The 18,409-nt window shown below is 29.2% G+C and overlaps 1 protein-coding gene across 2 annotated transcripts in view; it reads left to right on the top strand.

The window, feature by feature from the left end:
- The window catches only part of LOC111045269 (retinaldehyde-binding protein 1), a 35,428-nt gene extending 22,627 nt beyond the window's left edge, over positions 1-12,801 (top strand). For both annotated transcript variants that reach the window (XM_022330642.2, XM_022330650.2), the window contains 6 exons: positions 575-681; positions 4,464-4,620; positions 6,610-6,862; positions 8,420-8,530; positions 9,506-9,614; positions 10,832-12,801. In XM_022330642.2, coding sequence (XP_022186334.1) covers positions 600-681; positions 4,464-4,620; positions 6,610-6,862; positions 8,420-8,530; positions 9,506-9,614; positions 10,832-10,989 — 870 coding nt within the window. In that variant the 5' untranslated portion in view covers positions 575-599 and the 3' untranslated portion in view covers positions 10,990-12,801. The remainder of the gene's footprint in view (positions 1-574; positions 682-4,463; positions 4,621-6,609; positions 6,863-8,419; positions 8,531-9,505; positions 9,615-10,831) is intronic.
- The last annotated feature ends 5,608 nt before the right edge of the window (positions 12,802-18,409 follow it).

Below are 18,409 nucleotides of genomic sequence, written 5' to 3'. Positions count from 1 at the left end.
CTGCCCGTTCAAAAATATCAAACATCTTGAAAATGTATCTTTCCATCAACGCTAGTAGACAGTTGACTATAATACTACCCGTTCAAAAAACATCGAACATCTTGAAAATTATCTTTCCATCAACTTTGTAGACAGTTGCAGCCAGACCTGATAACAGCGCTCACACTCACATTCCGGGACGACACGTCACGGTACGATAGGACAGAAAGCTCTATGTTTATTTAGGATTTTTTCTAGACATTTTAAATTGATAAATTATTTATTAATTTTTGAGGAAATATAACAACAGGTCAATGTAACTTACTGAGCGCGAGGTCTACTGTTCACAGAACTACTAGTATATGTTTATTTCAAAAAAATCATAGACTGAATTGGATTATAGAATTTTATTTGTTCAACATTTAATTGAACGAGCTTAGCGAGAGTTCCTACAAATGACTAGAGCCTCGAGTCGTTGTCCGTTTGTTTGTTCGACGATTATTTTGATTGCTTCCATCAAACAACTTTAAATTCTCATCACATATTTCACAACCATTATACAGTAAATCTAGTAAACCGAGTTTGTAATTTTCAGGTTGAGAAAACATAGGCACTTAAAAATGTCAACAGAAATGCCAAAGGGACATAGTGAAGAGCTCCGAGACTGGCTAGCAACTCAGCCACATCTTCCTCCAATATCAGGTAAGCACCTGGAAAATATAAATAATTCTATTATTTCTTGCTCAGACTTTAGATTATTCAATTTCACATTACACATCCACTTACTAACTGCCTATTGTAGAGTATTTCCAAGGTTGATATCAGTTGATGTAACTTGCACGCGACTTACCTAACGGCTTATGATGCTTGAATGTTTTCATGTTTTAATGTTGAGTATAGAGTCGCAATTTATCTCAGCTCCTGGTACTTACAAAAATAAATTGAATCAACAATAAGCTGGAACAAAACCTAAATAAATGTTTATCTTTTTAGAGCGAATAATTTTAAGATTTGAAAGAGCTCTTACAAATTCATTTGTGAAGTTTTTTTCAAACTGAATTTTAGATTGATATGTCCTGATGAATTGATGAATTGTTTATAGTGTGATATGTGATAAGCTTTGAATAAGGGCTACAGGTCAATCACTAATATTGTTTATGTTTTACAACGTTACTAGCTTCAATGTCCTTGTATTAATAATTTGATATTGAACTTCAAGAAGTTCCACTTCAACTAACAGGACTACAATATTCTTGAAATAATATATAATATAATAATTGATGATATTATTCAATGATTTTTTCAAATATTTTTTTTTACTAAATAAAACTGTAGAATTTGACGATATATGTGTGTTTTTATTTCATTTTTTGAAAGAGCTCTTACAAACTCGTCTGAGAAGTTGTTTTCATTTTTCAAGAACTGAATAAATCTAGATTTATATGTTCTGATGGAGTGTTTAAAGTGTTGAATGTGATAAGCTTTGAATAAGGGCTACAGTTCAATCACTAATATTTTTATGGATTACAACGTTACTATAGCTTCAACTCGGTTGTATTGATAATATACAACTTCAAAAACTTTGATCCACTTTAAATAACAGGACAACAATATTTTTTAAACAATATAAAATAAATAATAATTGATTATATTATTCAATGAATTTGAAAGTGGTCTACGGCTAGGTGTGTTATAAAACATCAATCTTTAAAAAAGAAGTTGGGATTATTAATATAAATTGAACCTATCATTGAATGCTGTGTATTTTATTCTATAAATTATCGAGCTTGGACAAATTCTACTGTTAAAATAAATATAATGCAAATCAAGTATAACATACTACTTGAAAAAGTGTGAATAATATACATAAAAATAACATTACAGTAGAAAGAAAGAGTGAAGTGTCCCCAATAAAGTTTTGGGCAATAGCCTGTTTTTTCTTCTCCGATCATTGTATTGTTTGTGCTAACCTAATAAGTAAATAAATAAATATAATATATATATATATATATAAAGAATGAACAAAATATATTATGAATGTACTATACATGCTTATGAAAGAGACATTGTCAAATTGTTTAACAACATCAGTGAGCAAAGATAATAATTATTTCCTACCGGTATGTCGTATGTCTGGACAGAAATATACAGATACTGGTATTCTTTTATGCTAAAGAAATTCTTATTAAAACAAAGTTATGAATAACTTTTAAAACTGAAACTTAATGAAAAAAAGAAAATCTCTTTTTTTGAAATAAGTTTATTATTGCAATAACAATAACTGACTGATTTCAACCTATAAGTGGAATCTCGGATATAAAAACATTCACTATAATAGACCGATGTTTCACTTTATAATAGAAAAGTAAATCTGAATAGTGATGTCTCTTAATTCCACTCTATATTACAAATTTGGCACCCAGAGGAACCAACGTAGGTATAGGTCACAAGTCACTTGGCCAATTTCCTCATCTTTGATGTGATCTCTATAATAATTTATGATAAGGTGAACCTTGGATACTTATTCCTATTTGATGAAATGTGGAACATATTTTATCTAACATAAGTAAGATAAAGTGGAACTTTAATTTGAATTTGTGACATGAGAATCTTGGAACAGTATAGAAAAATTAACCAATTGTACTAAAAAATAATAGATGACTCATCACTCATTTAATAGAGAATTAATTATTCATATCTAATCATTCTTCAAATTAAATGAATCATCTGTAATGGAGTTTGACATGAAACGCCGTTCTATCAAATGTTAGTGATGAATATCACTGATCGTGACTGAAGTGCTGCTACATTAACGAGAACGTGACAAAAACAATAGGTTTTAATCAAAATACTGATATAGAAACATAAATAATCTTAGTTTTTATGTCTGGCGATTGAAAAATAATGGTTTTGTTTTATGCAGCGATTAAAGATGAAGTGGACAATGATATTAAAATAATTTCTACTCTTGTATGGAGATTGGTGGTCTTCGAAGCTCATAAGTATGGTGAAAATCTGTGTACGATAAAAATTCAATATCGAACCAGTAAACACTATATCCATGAGTGCGTTTACGATTAGTGTTGCTAGATAGAGCACAAACACTTCCGTGAATCACTTCTGCTTCTGACTCTGAGCCTACAAAAAAAAGTTAATGGATAAATCTATCAATTGAAAAAAAAAATAATAATAACATATAAATCATTTTAATCTACTACAGTACATTCAGATGGACTTGAAAACTCATGGTGTCATGCTTGAAACAATCTGAATTTTTCATGATGAATAGGCCTTTTGAACTCAAAAATATTTATATTCAACAAGATTGACAATAAGTGCAAATAATAGGCTACACATTGCTGAGAAATGCGTATTGATAAAAGAGATCTATCATATTCGTTCGGTTGGAAACCCATTCACTATAATATATACTTAGTTAAAAAACTATACCAGATAGTGCCCACCTAGACACTAACTTCATCCAAAGAGAATTTTATTTTTCATTAAGGATGTGAAGTTGTAAAGTTTTTATCATACCTATTGTAGGTACTATTTATTTCTTATAATTCATCCACTCCATTGCTAATAAATATTGTTTTTTTCTAAATGGATTGAATACTGCATATATCTTCAAATTATTGTTATAGTAAATATATTGGTTATTTCATTAGTAGAACAATAAATAATATGTGTGGATTGTTGAAATGAATAGTAGAAGCACGTTTGATAGATATAAGTAGGCCTACTACACCATGGGCTACTGTTAAATTTAAATATTGTCATGAAGTTTTCGTCTTTTCCATATTATTTTGTTTTTAGCTGGGCTATGTCTGTTCGACGATATGTATCACTTCTCAATTAAAATTCAATGAGAATCAATTTTATTTATTAAGAAGCATCAATGTAGAATCCACTTGGTTTACAAATTGGGTTACACTTGCACACATTATTCATTTACTCATTTATTTTATTTTTATTCTGACAAATCCTCTAGGAGGCTGCTTATTTGTGTGTATGTTTGCACATACATATTTAATTATTGACCTTTAAACCACTGCGTCACCATACGATTGAATATATACTTATTTATTCTTATTTATAGGCCACACACATATTTGCTTGAATTCACAATAGGCTATATATCTCACTTCAAGCTGCGTGCATGTTCTCACTCCAATGTGAATGCATAACCACTGACAATTCACTGAGTCAACAAACCTAATAGGATTTGCTATCATTGAAAGAATCCTTTCTAACACTTTACTTTATTACGATACAGAATTATTTATTCCTATTGTGCTTCATATATATGTCAGTTTTTGTCTCTTGAACTGCAGAAACGGAATATCACTCTATTTTTAAATATTTTTCCACAGTTTGAAAAACATTCACATTTGATTCTCTTGTATCATTTTCTAAAATTATCAAGGTTAATAATTAAGCATATAAAAATAAGTTACTGAATAAAATCCAATTTTTTACAGATCAAATGCTGAGAGTATTCCATCATAGCTGCTTTTTTGAACTGGCAAAAACAAAGGATTGTATTGACACATATTATTCTCTACGTGCAAATCTTCCTGAAATATTTTGCAATCGAGATGTGAACAAGAAAGAGATAGAAACTAGTATTGGAAACATGTGAGTCCACTCATTCCTAAATTTCCATTGGAAACTAATGAACATTATTTATCAGATTGAGAATTTTTCTTATAAAAATATCTATGTGTACATTAATTAAGTATAACTTGAGGTACCTAGATTTCTAAAATAATTTATTATTTGAATAGTTTGGTAGAATGAGATAAATATATACTTATATTGCCACCTATGAGAAGTAGGCTATTTCTCTCTAGAAGATATTTGAAAAATAGGGTACTATGCTAATGCAAGCTCAGAGCAGGATACGAAGCAGTTTTGAGTCCCCTTGTATATGTACTTTATTGAAACAAGTACCTTTTAATCACTCACTTGAGAATCATCCTCTCACTTTATCTTCACACTAATCTATACTTATTTATAGGTGAATAGAAGAATGCAAGTTTTGTACTCAGAATTTTCTGATTTTGGAAGACAACTGAAAAAAATTAAAATAAACAAGCTTGATAAGACCCAACGACTCAACGCTTGGCAGGAATCAGTATAAAAAATAATGAGAGCTTGACGGTTGATGTGAAATTGTTCATTGTTCTTATCTTAATTGTTAGTACTGTTGGTGTATTTATCAGTTTCCAGTCAGCCACAATGAACCATAAATCTCAACAAGTTCAGTAAGATATAAAAAAGTGAATTATAAGACCTTGAAGTTCTAAGGAATATACAAATGAGAATGATGAATTATTGTACCAGAACTTATTGTTCAGTATTCAGGGAATTTCCCATTCCTGTCCTATCAGGGAGACAAAGCATAATATACGATAGCCCACTTCAATTAGTGTTCAGTTCAGTGACTTGAGTAATGTATGACTTGAGCTTATTCCTTCGACAACATTTTTTTATTACTTAAAATTTACTCCAAACGTAACTCAAAAAAGTGTGAATATGAGTTGAGAGTATTGAATTGGAAATATTTCTCTTTTGAATTTTAATTGAATTGAATTTATCGCCAAAAATCACATACACATACTATTTTATTGTTTATTTTAATAAGTGATAAATTATAGTGGAATGCTTTAATGACCTTTTTAGAGTCAGTTTATTTCACCTAATTCACAATAAACAACCAATAAAGCAGAAATGAATAGTCTGTGATCAGATAGGGGATGTGGATAGTTGTCATAATAAACGTTTATGTAGGAAAAAAACTCATATTAAAGTGAAGTTTTTTCCACTGAGAGACTCATTTTTCAAAGGAAATATTTAGATATTTTGATTAAATTTGATTTTAAAAGTAGCTGATTGAAAGAAAAGCACTATCAAAGTAGTAATTGAATAACATTAATTTCATTACTTTCCTGTATGAATATTTTTCAGTACGGTAACTATCTATTAATTTATTAATGTTTCATTAATGTTGAATATAAGCATATTATAGAAAATTTATGAATCTTCATCTATTGATGAATATTTATGTAAAAAGAAATTCATGAACGGTTTAATCTTCAATTTATAATAGGCTATATTGTATTATTCTTCATTCAATTCTAAATGTTTGCAATCAAGTATGTGTTTCATTTCCATATGAATATTTATTGTGAATAAAATTTCTTCCAATCCACAGGAGGAAAAATGTAACTTTAGTGAGGTCCACGTTATGATGGCAGTGTTTGATTAGCAATGTTATTGCTATCCTTGTCTATCATTCAACAAAGCGGATGGCGCTATCTCTTTCTCACTTTGCTCTGTTGCCAGTTTGTCTTTTAACAATGTGGAATTAATTATTGATAAACAAAATATTTCATCTTAGTTATGAAAATTCATTATTAAATTATTGAAAAATATAATTTATTATCTTAAACGAGAATGAACAATTTATATCATATCAATGAACCTGTATCAACTACCGTCTATAGAAGGAATTGACAAGACAGAGGATCGGCAACGTTTTTCTCACATCTTTCTCCACTGTCATTATAACGTGGACCTTACTATAGATGTTTTTCAATCTAATAATAATGATTTCAATTACAGAACAAACGTGATTATCCCAAAGAAAACACCAGAAGGCTATCAAGTACTGTTCCAAAAAATCCAGAGTACAGATTATTCAATCTACAACTTTGATGAAGCCTGCAAGCTTTTCATCATGAGTATGGATTCAGTAATCAGGGAAGAAGGTCCCTTGCCAGGTTACATGATCCTCTTGGACTACAAAAATGTCCGGCTTGGACATTTGGCTAAGACGAATATGTCCACTCTGAAGAAAATGTTCAAGTACATACAGGTAAATCACACATATTATATTATAACATAGAGTTCAAGTAAAGTGTGTTCCAATGAATATGCCTATAATTAGTCTTATGAGATTAGGCTAAATGTATACATTTAAAAAAAACATCAAATAAGTTGTATAAATACTTTTTACCAGTGATGTATTGAATTGGGTAGGTGGACCTACTTTATAATCAGGTGTGAAGCTAATCATCCATTGGATAATTTTTAGAGAACCAATGATATTTCAATGATTAGGCCTATATATTATGTAAATAATAATTCAATAATTATTAATACATAATAATACGTATTATTTTTACAATGATAGTTTTTTAATGACTGTATTATTCTGAAATATTTGAGATATTCACTGTATGGATATAAGAGTTTTCAACATGAAAATACAGTATGGTATCAGGTACCAGCTTTTATTAATCACTCATTACGGTATATTAAATCCATGTTCTTTCATTGAAATCACAGAAAATCACTATCATCATTATGATATTGTATATGAATTCTTTAGATCGTTCTCAAATTTGGATTATAATAATATTTTCTAAGATTTTTTTCCATTTTCTCAAGTATTACAATGAATTAAAACTATTCTATTATAAATGCTTACAGTAAAAGACATCACAAAAACAATTATTGAAAAATTCAACTTTTCTATGCATCATTAGGAATACAAAACAAAAACATAATCGTGTATTAAATACATTAGGTAAAATACAGCATCTACATGTCATTCTTACTTGAATATGACATTGAAGTATCATAAACTGGTAATTATCAATAACTGTAAATACGACAAAAAGATTCTACCCTCCACGAGATTCGAACCATCTTAATATCGGATTGGGTATCTATCTCTTCAAAGAAATAAGAAAAAACCCATCCATTACCGTATTAGCATTGGAGGCTCAATATCATTAGATCATTACACCTACATTATATCCATCATTACCGTATGATTACAAAATTGATTGAAAAACAATACCTAAATTTTTTATGAACTTGTTGAGGTGTTGAATGATTGCTATTAGATATTGTTTTTCTGTAGAATAAGCTTTATAAGCGTTTGAGTCAGGTCTCAAAAGTGCAGCTACATAAATATGTATTGGTTGGAAATTCGTATAAGTTTGAATATTGTTATGAAATAAAATAATATAATATAAATGATGAATAATAAATTTATTATTATTTATAATAGGCCTATAAATAATATTATATTTTCTGGAATAATTATACGTTATGAAATAAACACTGTATTTTTTCTTTGTACGGTATGCATAAACCACTGCAGTTACATTTCTAGTTGCTTTACTATTTGAATTCCATTTCAGTCATTTTCACATCTCCAGCAGTTCATGAAAAAATCAATAATTCCCAAAAAATTGAAAATATGGAATGTAGTTAATTTATTTATTGTTACAGTCAATGAGATTTTGATAGAAATGTACATTATTGTAGCATATCTAAGGTATAATGATTTTATAAAGACTTATCTCTACTAAGAATAATTAGAGTGTGATAAGAATTATACATTTTTATATAACGTTTTTAGGAAGCAGCTCCAGTCAGACTTAAATCCATCCACATGATCAATATGAACTACTTTATTGAGAAAGTGATGTCTTTTGTGAAGCCTTTCATGAACAAAGAGCTTTATAACCTGGTAAAGTATTCTTCTATCGATATTTTTATTTTGATATTCAGGTGACAAAATTTTAATAAATTTGTTTCTTCTTGTTCACTATTCATGATGAAGTATTATATTGATTTATATAAAATTCATCAACAAAAATAAAGTAGAACAGTAGGCGTACTGGATGCAAAAACGTTAATTGGAGTATGATACTGATTACTGAATGTGAATAATAGACTATAGGCATGAATTCTCATCAGTAATATGGAATTTATAGCTAATAATACATGTCCAAGACAAACTTAGAAGTATTTTCCCTTCATATAACCAGACTTCTAAAAATTACATTGGGAAGTAGCCTACTCAGAAGCTAGTTGTATGAATCACTGCTAGATTGCAGATCGAGTATCATTTCTTCGGCCTTAAACCCACCATAGAGGAAGATACTCTTGACACACTACTCAAATCTTCACCAAAAAATTAAAGCTGTTCAATTGTATAGTAACTATTGGGTTGATCGAGAACTTCAATTTAAGAGTGAAGTGACGTTTAAATCCAAATCATCCGAACGAAACATCAATCAATGAGTGGAGTATTCATGGAGTATTTATTGGATGAATTATTTCAAAAATAATTTTTAAAAATATGAATCATAATAATCTCTTGACTTTTGAGCATAATGTAATTTCACCACATAGTTATTTAAAAATCACAATAATTGAACTTCCATTGCATCTTTAATAAATTTGTTAATTAATAAAAAAAATCTTTTAAACGAAAATCCCAATTAAATGCTGTAAATCACCCTGAAGACTTCCACTACTGCAAATATTGACAACAGGGTCAACAGCTATATGGAAATTTGATGAGCGCTACTATACAAAAATTCTTCCATTCTACTTTATTACTTCTACTTTAAATCCATTGTTGTTACTATAAGTTGATTCGCTATTGTACCAAAACTAATGATATCAACAATTGAAATATTTTTTTCCAATAAAACAGATCCACTTCTATCCGGAAGGAGAACTGGAAAAGGTTCACAAATTCATTCCACCTGAATGTCTCCCAGCTGACTATGGAGGCTCACTGGAAACCACACATTACCTGAAAGGTGCGCCTTATTGTAAATTCAAAATTCAAAAACTTTTTATTTGTAGAAACCCTTGAGGACATCAAGGGCATTACACAAGTCAAAGATAAATAATTCCTTCATAAATAAACATTTTATGTGTATAAATTCACTAATTAATTATTATATTCCACATAATAATTCTTATTGTATTCATCATGCCCTGAACTTTTGAAATGTGTGAAATAATTTACTCTCTCATGGTGGGTCGTAATGTACACTTTATGATAATGGAGCGAGATCCAGTCAAGATCCATGGGGATCCATGGAGATTCAGTCTCAATTAAAAACATGTTTCTCAAGTTCTATTATTTTTAGGTGCATTTATGGAGTTTTAAAATAAAAAATGGAATGCTTAAATGTGTGGAAAGAGATTTTTGAATTTTGAAAAATAATGTTAAAAATAACACTATTGATAGAAAAGCGAATATTTTCTGGATAAATGATCAAAAATAACATCTGATGTCCACTGAATATTATTTAAAGGTGATACATCAGTAGAAAATTAATGAATTATCCTCTACATCCCAAAGATAATAATAGATTCTCAATTATTTGAAAAAAGAATATTTTTCAAGATGAACTTGGAATACATATTTCAGTTAATCCAAATCCAAAATATCTTATGAGGAGTTAATAAGAAGAGTAGCCTATTTGAATTTTATTTTACTATTTCAAAGCAATAGGACAAAATGTAGATGGAGTACAAAATATCTATAGAAAATATGATTTACAGTATTTATAGTATTGCATATAAAGAATGACTGAGATGAATTATTAATTATATTATTTTCACTATTGTGACAAATTCAATTTTATTAGAAATGATTGAAGAGTTTCTAATTCTCTCAATTTGAAATAGATAGTAATAAATCAGATTAGAAGTTGAGTATTTTATGTATGGCATGAAATAATTAACTTGTCTTAAATATACTAAGTGTACTTCTAGTCAGTTTCATGAATGAATCAAGGTACTTCAATATTTTATTCGAGAATTCAAACTGATAAATCAATGATTTACAGAGCTCATTTCTTATTGAATTTATTTCAATTTCCAATAACTATTTTTTGGACTTCCTGAAAAACAGTATTATTATTGAAAACAAACAATCATTGCTGGCATAGATTAGCTTTATCAATTTCTGAATTAATATTGGATGATTTTATTGAATTTTAACTTTGTTTTCCTTCAATTCCAGATCAATACATTTCCAAGATGAAAGACCTAACTGATATTATGCTGAAAGAGGAACTTGCTTCTACTGTGAAAGAAAATTTGCGCCCGAAAAAGCAGAAGAAGAAGAAAGATGACAAGAAAGATGCTGGTATATCATTAAAATCATTGGAAATCGACTAAATTGAGAAAGAATAGAATAATACGGCAAAATGTTCTATCAAAAATAATTTTGCTCGAAGGTTTATGAAATATCTTTGGATATTTCTGCGCTGAATTTCAAAAGGTGCTAAACATTTCAAGACGTCATCAACTAAATTGACGCTACTTCATCTTATATTCTGTCGATCAAAAATGAAATAAATGTCAGTGTTATCAGTGTGTCGATTTGAGAAGATTCCATAGATTTTACTGTAGAGGAGCCTATTTGGTGTTTAGGATGAGTAGAGGCATATTACTATTAATGTAAAAACTTCATCAAAGAAAATTATAGTATGTAAAACATGTATGTTATATAAAGTGGCATTTCTAAGAGTCCATGTGATTTTATTGATGTTATAGTAAACATTTCCAAACTATCATAGACGTAGATGTAGGTAGGTATTAGTACAAATTTCTTGCTCAAATTCCCCATTCCCTTCTGAACTTCTTATTCTATCTGATGAGTTACCATTATTTGAATCATATAGAAAAACATAAATGTACAAAATCCTTGGAAAGCATACAAAGAAAATGTGGAAAATTATGATTGAATTTGCCATGCACATTGAATTATATGATTAGAGCAGTGGATGTTGTTGGTAAATGTAAAGTAGTCAAAGGAAATACATAGACAATTGCTAAATGGAAGTTGATGTCATAATACGGATGAATTTATTTTTGTTTAAAACGTACAATAATGAACTAGAGCTTCAAAATACTTTCACACAAGTTTTTTTTATTTCATCAACTTCTAAACACCTTAGTCATTCATTACTCCTGCACATTTTACGAGTGGAATAGGGACGATATTAAAAGTAATAAACAAAAGATTTTTCTTTACTTTTTATTTTTTTTATTTGAGTAGACCAACTTTACTTGAAATTCAATTTCATTCACAATTTAAAAACATAACTCAAATTAGGTTTACCAATATTTTTTTTCATTTTTCCAACGAAAGCTTCACGAATCACTCATTTCCTCTATCATTTATAACTATTTTAATAATCCGATTGAAATGTCACAAATGTTTAAGTAATGATCTCGGTGAAAAAATTACATTATCTTGTAGAGGTCTGCAATTCGATTTTATTTGCATATTCCGAAAATACCAAGCAATGAAATCAAATCAGATAAATTCCGTGTTTTTCCCCATATTTTACCTCATTCAGAATAATTGTATGAAATAACGTTCTTAAACTTTTGATACTAAACTTATTTTTCCCATAACATTGGGCAATCAAAGCTTTTAAATTATTCAATACACGTGCCTGAAATATGTTTTTTTGCTTGAATATCTCATTTTAGACCAAAGAGTTAAGTAATTGTTGATTACATAAAAGGTATTGGAATATGAACTATTAGTATTACATGTGACAACTAAGTGGAAGATACACTGATATGAAGAGAGAATCAATAATCTTTCTTGATGAAATACCACAACGAAAACTATAAAGATACACATAGTGTTTCAATTCAACCTTTCTTGAAATGTAATTTAAAGTTCTCTGTTGTACTCATGGCATTCATTTATTTTCACAATAACTCTTAATATAGCCCACTGTCAAAACGCATTTTCATGGAAAAATTATATCTTTCCTGCTACAATCATAGTTAAGACTAAATTTTTGGGAAGTTAATATTTGAATTTTTCATGCAATCCAATAGTTTCAGAGTGAAAAATAATAAAACTCTCATTCTGGTTTCCAACCATTGGAAAATGCATTAATTTATCAAGTTATCCAATAATTCATCATGACAACACACAAATTAAAAGAAAAACAAAACATTTTTTTACACCAAAATTGTGAGTTGATTTGTCAATTGGTCCACTCCATTATTCTTCCAATTCCAAAAAAGGAAAAAAATAATTCCCAAGTTACCGTACTACTTAAACACCGTTTATAATTTGTATTGATATGGAATGTTTCCCATCTTAGTCTCATAATCGCATAATAAGGAGAAGACTTTTACAGTAATCTATCAAGATCCACCAATTAATGTACCCCTGATAATGTATAGAACATCCATAGCAAAGGAATGCGTTTAATTTTTAAAGTACCTGCCTAGTAACAATATGTCTCATGGATGTAATAATGCAAATCATATTAACTATGCTCGTGATTTACTTGATAATAGTATTGAATATTCTTCAGTCATTTATAATGTGTTATAAATGAAAATAATTATTAAAAAAATGTATTTTATCATTGATAGTAGCTAGTATAAATGTTGTGAATATGCTACTGTCTCAGTAGTCTGCAATGCACTCATGAATTGGTAATACTATTAAAAGTTGTAAACTATTGGATTGCATTTTAATCTGAAATGGTGAATATTATTGATATTATATGAATGATTGGTTGATTGTTTGATTCGAAGAGTATGTAAAGCTAGAAAGAAACAATGTAAAAAAATTGAGAAACTCATTCCAAGTTTGATTATTTATAGTATTGATACCTACTGTATATGATATGATTAGAATAATATAGTATGTAGAGGAAAGAAACATATTCTTATGAGCTTGTCAATGCAGGGCTGTGCGGATAAACATACCCTTCAATATAGATTGGGGTACCTATTGTATGTTTCATGTTCATGTTCATGTGTATGCACAAATACTATTCAATAAAAGTACCACATTCAATGTTATTGGGCTCATTGAGTTTCCTATTCCTTTTTGGTTATTATAACTCCCAGCATAAACATGTTATCACACAACAATAACCCTAGTGGAAGTGATCAATAGAGATCAATAAAAAAAATGTATTGATAGCAATAGGTATTTGGGCCAATACACATCAATAGGTATTGATGTGTATTGGCCCAAATACCTATTGATATCAATACATATCCATGAATATCAATACATAACCAGCTGTATTGATATCAATACATTTCCATGGATATGTATTGATGTGTATTGGCCCAAATACCTATTGATATCAATACATATCCATGGATATCAATACATAACCAGCTGTATTTATATCAATACACATCAATACATTTCCATGGATATGTACGGTATTGATGTGTATTGGCCCAAATACCTATTGATATCGATACAAATCAATACATATCCATGGATATCAATACATAACCAGCTGTATTGATATCAATACACATCAATACATTTCCATGGATATGTATTGATGTGTATTGGCCCAAATACCTATTGATATCGATACAAATCAATACATATCCATGGATATCAATACATTATATTGATATCAATACACATCAATACATTTCCATGGATATGTATTGGCCCAAATACCTAATGATATCAATACACATCAGTAGGTAGCCATGGATATCAATACATAACCAGCTGTATTGATATCAATAGCCATCTATAAGCAGCCTGTCTCCTTTATAGAAAAAATCTTCTTTTAAATCTAGGAGAGCAGCTTAGGATGAAGATAACATTTGCAAGGATTATAATATTTTAACCCAGCTGCAACTGGCATCAGACAAGAGAGTATACCTGTTTAATTATCTATAATCAATATAAGTAAATTGGATTCAGTGAATAGATGTCTATTGATATATTGATGGAAATTTAAGGGATGTAAATAGTTAAGACATGAATAATGTGAGAAGTTTGTTTATTGAAATAACTCATATGCATGTCATTTATCTATTAAGAAAGGTCCTTATTGTGGTGCTCCAGAATACTTTAATCTCTTCCTGTTTAAAGTAGCAATTTTTTGAGCTACATACTAGTTTATGTTACTGCACCTCAATTCAATCTCAATTTTTGTAGCATTCAGATTTTCCTCCAGGATCCGGTGTTTGAACATTTCTAGAACAAATAACAGTTCAACGTATACAATCTTTACAAATTAGAAAATAAGGATTTTATTTCTTGAATTAACCTGCTAGCAAATTTATTTAATAACCTAAAAATGTATTTAAATATGCATGACTCTCCCTCTCCTGAAAGGAAAGTCCAAGATAACACAAGAGCGTTTTTTTCACGTGAAAATTATGTCCTCACAGTTTTACATTATAACGTCATATTCTGGTGGAAAAGTCGAGAAAATCACATTTTTTCACGTGAAAAAAAGTGTAAATGTTCCAACTTTTCACGTGAAAAGTACGTGAAACTGAAACTTGAAAATAACGTTTTTTTTTGTTTCTACATTTTCACGTTATACTGAACTCTCAGAAAAGAACATGAATAAAACGGGTTTTTCTGCATTTCTTGTCCCACATTTGGTCATTTCTTTCACATGAAAATTTCCAAAAATTCACATGAAAATAACGTTTTTAAAATACATTTTTACAATATTTTATCGTGAAAAGATGGAGAAGGATTACCTTAATTATTCTGAATAAATAACCTTTTCAATTATTGAAAAGAATTATTCTTTATTTTTACATTAAAAAACTATAAATCTTATAAAACTTTTGAATAACCACAATATAATGTGAAGTAAATTCTCTACCCTAACTTTACAATAATTTTACACAAAACTGAATAAAAATTAAATTCAACTATAGGCTAAAGTCCTATTCAGACAAATGGATTTTTCCTAGTATGTAGTGATATATGCAATCTAACAGCTGGACACTATAATTACAAAAAGAAAGCTCATTTTCATTTGTAATCATTCAACAGCTGACAAATTTCAAAAATGTTTCATGTAAGCTTCTTTTTTCAGCTGTTGGATTTTGTATCAGCCATTTGCTTGTATTAGCTTTGCATCACCAATGGGAACTACAGTTGAATATCACGTAACAATTTATAACTCTAAAATCCTGATCAATATGAGATAAGTATATTATTATATATGTATATTTGTCCCATATGACCAGGTGTCAATATACAATTAATTTTATCAATCACTAACCTTATAAAACTGGGGTGTATCACACCCCCGACATTTTTATATGAGTTCTCTCCCCTTTAAAACAAAGTATTGGGATATTTCACACCTATGTAAATTCAATTTGCATTATTCTGATGTATTTGCCCCATTGGCACAAACTCTCAGTCTGCTACTGCTCAGTCAGTGAAGAAAACTGTCGGCTCTGGGGTGTTGTACACCCCAGATTTTTTCTTTGTTTGAAAAATTACTTTTTCTTAGTTGGTTTTTGTTAGTTATCTATATGTTCTAGTGTTCCACTTGACAGAATTACTCACAATTCACGGGATGATCCAGATTTGACTTCTCCTTGATTTCTCTAAGAAAAAACTTATAAATTGAATAAATAATAAATCTAGTTACAGAAGTAATGGATATGCAAAATAGTTATTTTATTATGGATTTTCTATATATTTTACCAGTTCAGGTATGAAATATGAATATGAATATGCATGAGTGTTTCAATAATTTCCATAGAAAAATCTGAACATTAAGTTGGGTATTATAAGAAAAACCTATAATTTTATGCAGACGCATGAGTACTGAATGGAAATACTTCCATTTTTTCGACTTTCAAATGATGTGGGTGAATTATAGAAAATCAATTTATGAATATTGTAGAAAATAATTCTCTCAAACCAATACATTTTAGTGGATGAAAGTGCAATGATCAAAGAAAATTTAAATAAGATCTTATACATGATTTTTTTTCACTAAAAGTGGTATCAGGCCATCGAAATATAACAGAAAAAAGATCTGTGGGAACAATTTCCGGAAATTTTCTAAATTTATAGGAATTATTATAAGAAATGAAAACTTTTACAAAAATTATTGTATTTTAATGATTAATTTTATTTGTGAAAATATTTCTTGTATTTGGCAAAATAAATGTTGATATATTCGTAAATAATTTTGGGTGTACTACACCCCAGTGTCATATAAGTATTATTTTCATAGGTGTTATATTTAAAGGTTGAGAATTCAAAACAATAGTAGGCCTAGGCAACATTTTTCTTATTAATAGAAAAACAAGACAAAGTTCTTTGATCATAAACAAAGGAATGATACATTTGTAAGTGTATTATTCATTCACAATGGAATAGTGGTTAACCCAGTGAGTATAGAATGTACTAAATGTTATAAATTCATTAAAATGTTATTAGAATGTAATAAAGTTACTCACATTCTATACTCACTGGGTTATCCATATGAATTTCATTTAATAAGTTCTTCATTCTATTATAGACAGAAATAACGGATATAATAATTCAATAGAATTTTTTAAAGAAAAAAATACTCACCAATAACATTGACTCGATTAAACTTGAACTGTATTGATATATTTATTGAATATTCATGTGAAACTTTCTATCAAGGAACGAAAAACCTGCTAACACATGAATTATTCATAATATTGAATAGTTGACATCTTGCTCACTTTGAATTTTACGGTTCATTAGATATATCTACGAACAAAAAAGCGAAATAGCACTACTCACTCACTCATAAACATAATTAAATATACCAGGCCAAAAAAATTGAATTGGGTATATTCAGTTGGTCCTCTAGAGACGCATTTAGAACGAATTTGAAAAAAAAATTACAAAGATACACTCAACATCTGTGTTTTCCCAGCGTTTTTTGCGTTTCAGCTCTATCGAGAACAAATGAACAGAAAATGTTCAAAATTAGTACAGAAGCTAAGCTAGAGTGTGAAAATGCTGTATCAAAAAGAATTCGTAATAAATCCAAAATTGGCGTATTTTTTGTTTTTCCCAGCGTTTCAAGAATTTTTCTGCGTTTTCTTAGCTTTTTCAAAAACTAATAATTGTCAGAGAATGTTCGAATTTGGTAGGTAAACAGGTTCATCTGAGGTGTACAAATGTTGTATTGTAAGGGCTTTAAAATAACGCCAGAGATACGCCCAATATCGGTGTCAGCGTTCTTCTGTGTTTTCTCAGCTTCTTAGAGACCAAATCAACAGAAAACTTTTAAATAAGGTACAGAGTTCAATCTTGAAATCAAAATAATAGCTCTTCAGAAATTTTAGTTCCACTGGGAAATCTCATGTTGAGAGGACTTCAATATTTCGCTGAAGATTTATGCTCTTTGAAGTTTTTTCAGGGTTTTCAGGAACAAGTGAACCTGAAAGTGTAAACTCGGAACACAGGTTCAGCTTAGGTAATGATGGTGTAAATCAGATATTTCTATTCTCCAGTTTTGTATTGAGTTTCCAATGCATTTTTCTACATTTCTCTAGTAGATTCCATACTTGAGAGGGTAATATGAATAATGTGAGAGTGTAATATGAGAGAGGTTGCCGGCTACCAACATAATCAGTCCGAGTAGTTTTGTCAAGAAAACCAAGAAATTCCACCATCATTCATCCTGGGTTTTTTTATTTTTGACTCATCTAGAGAAATTACTCAAAAATAAAATAGAACGTACACATGCAGGGCCGCTATCCTTTGTTTGTTACAAACTGCAAGTAATTATCGGGTAATTGTCGTGTTCGGTGGAAATACAGTTTT

This window comes from Nilaparvata lugens, chromosome X, assembly GCF_014356525.2.
Source record: "Nilaparvata lugens isolate BPH chromosome X, ASM1435652v1, whole genome shotgun sequence".
NCBI lineage: Eukaryota > Metazoa > Arthropoda > Insecta > Hemiptera > Delphacidae > Nilaparvata > Nilaparvata lugens.
The sequence above is the reverse complement of the archived record's forward strand: the minus strand, read 5'-3'. Positions and strand labels throughout refer to the sequence as shown.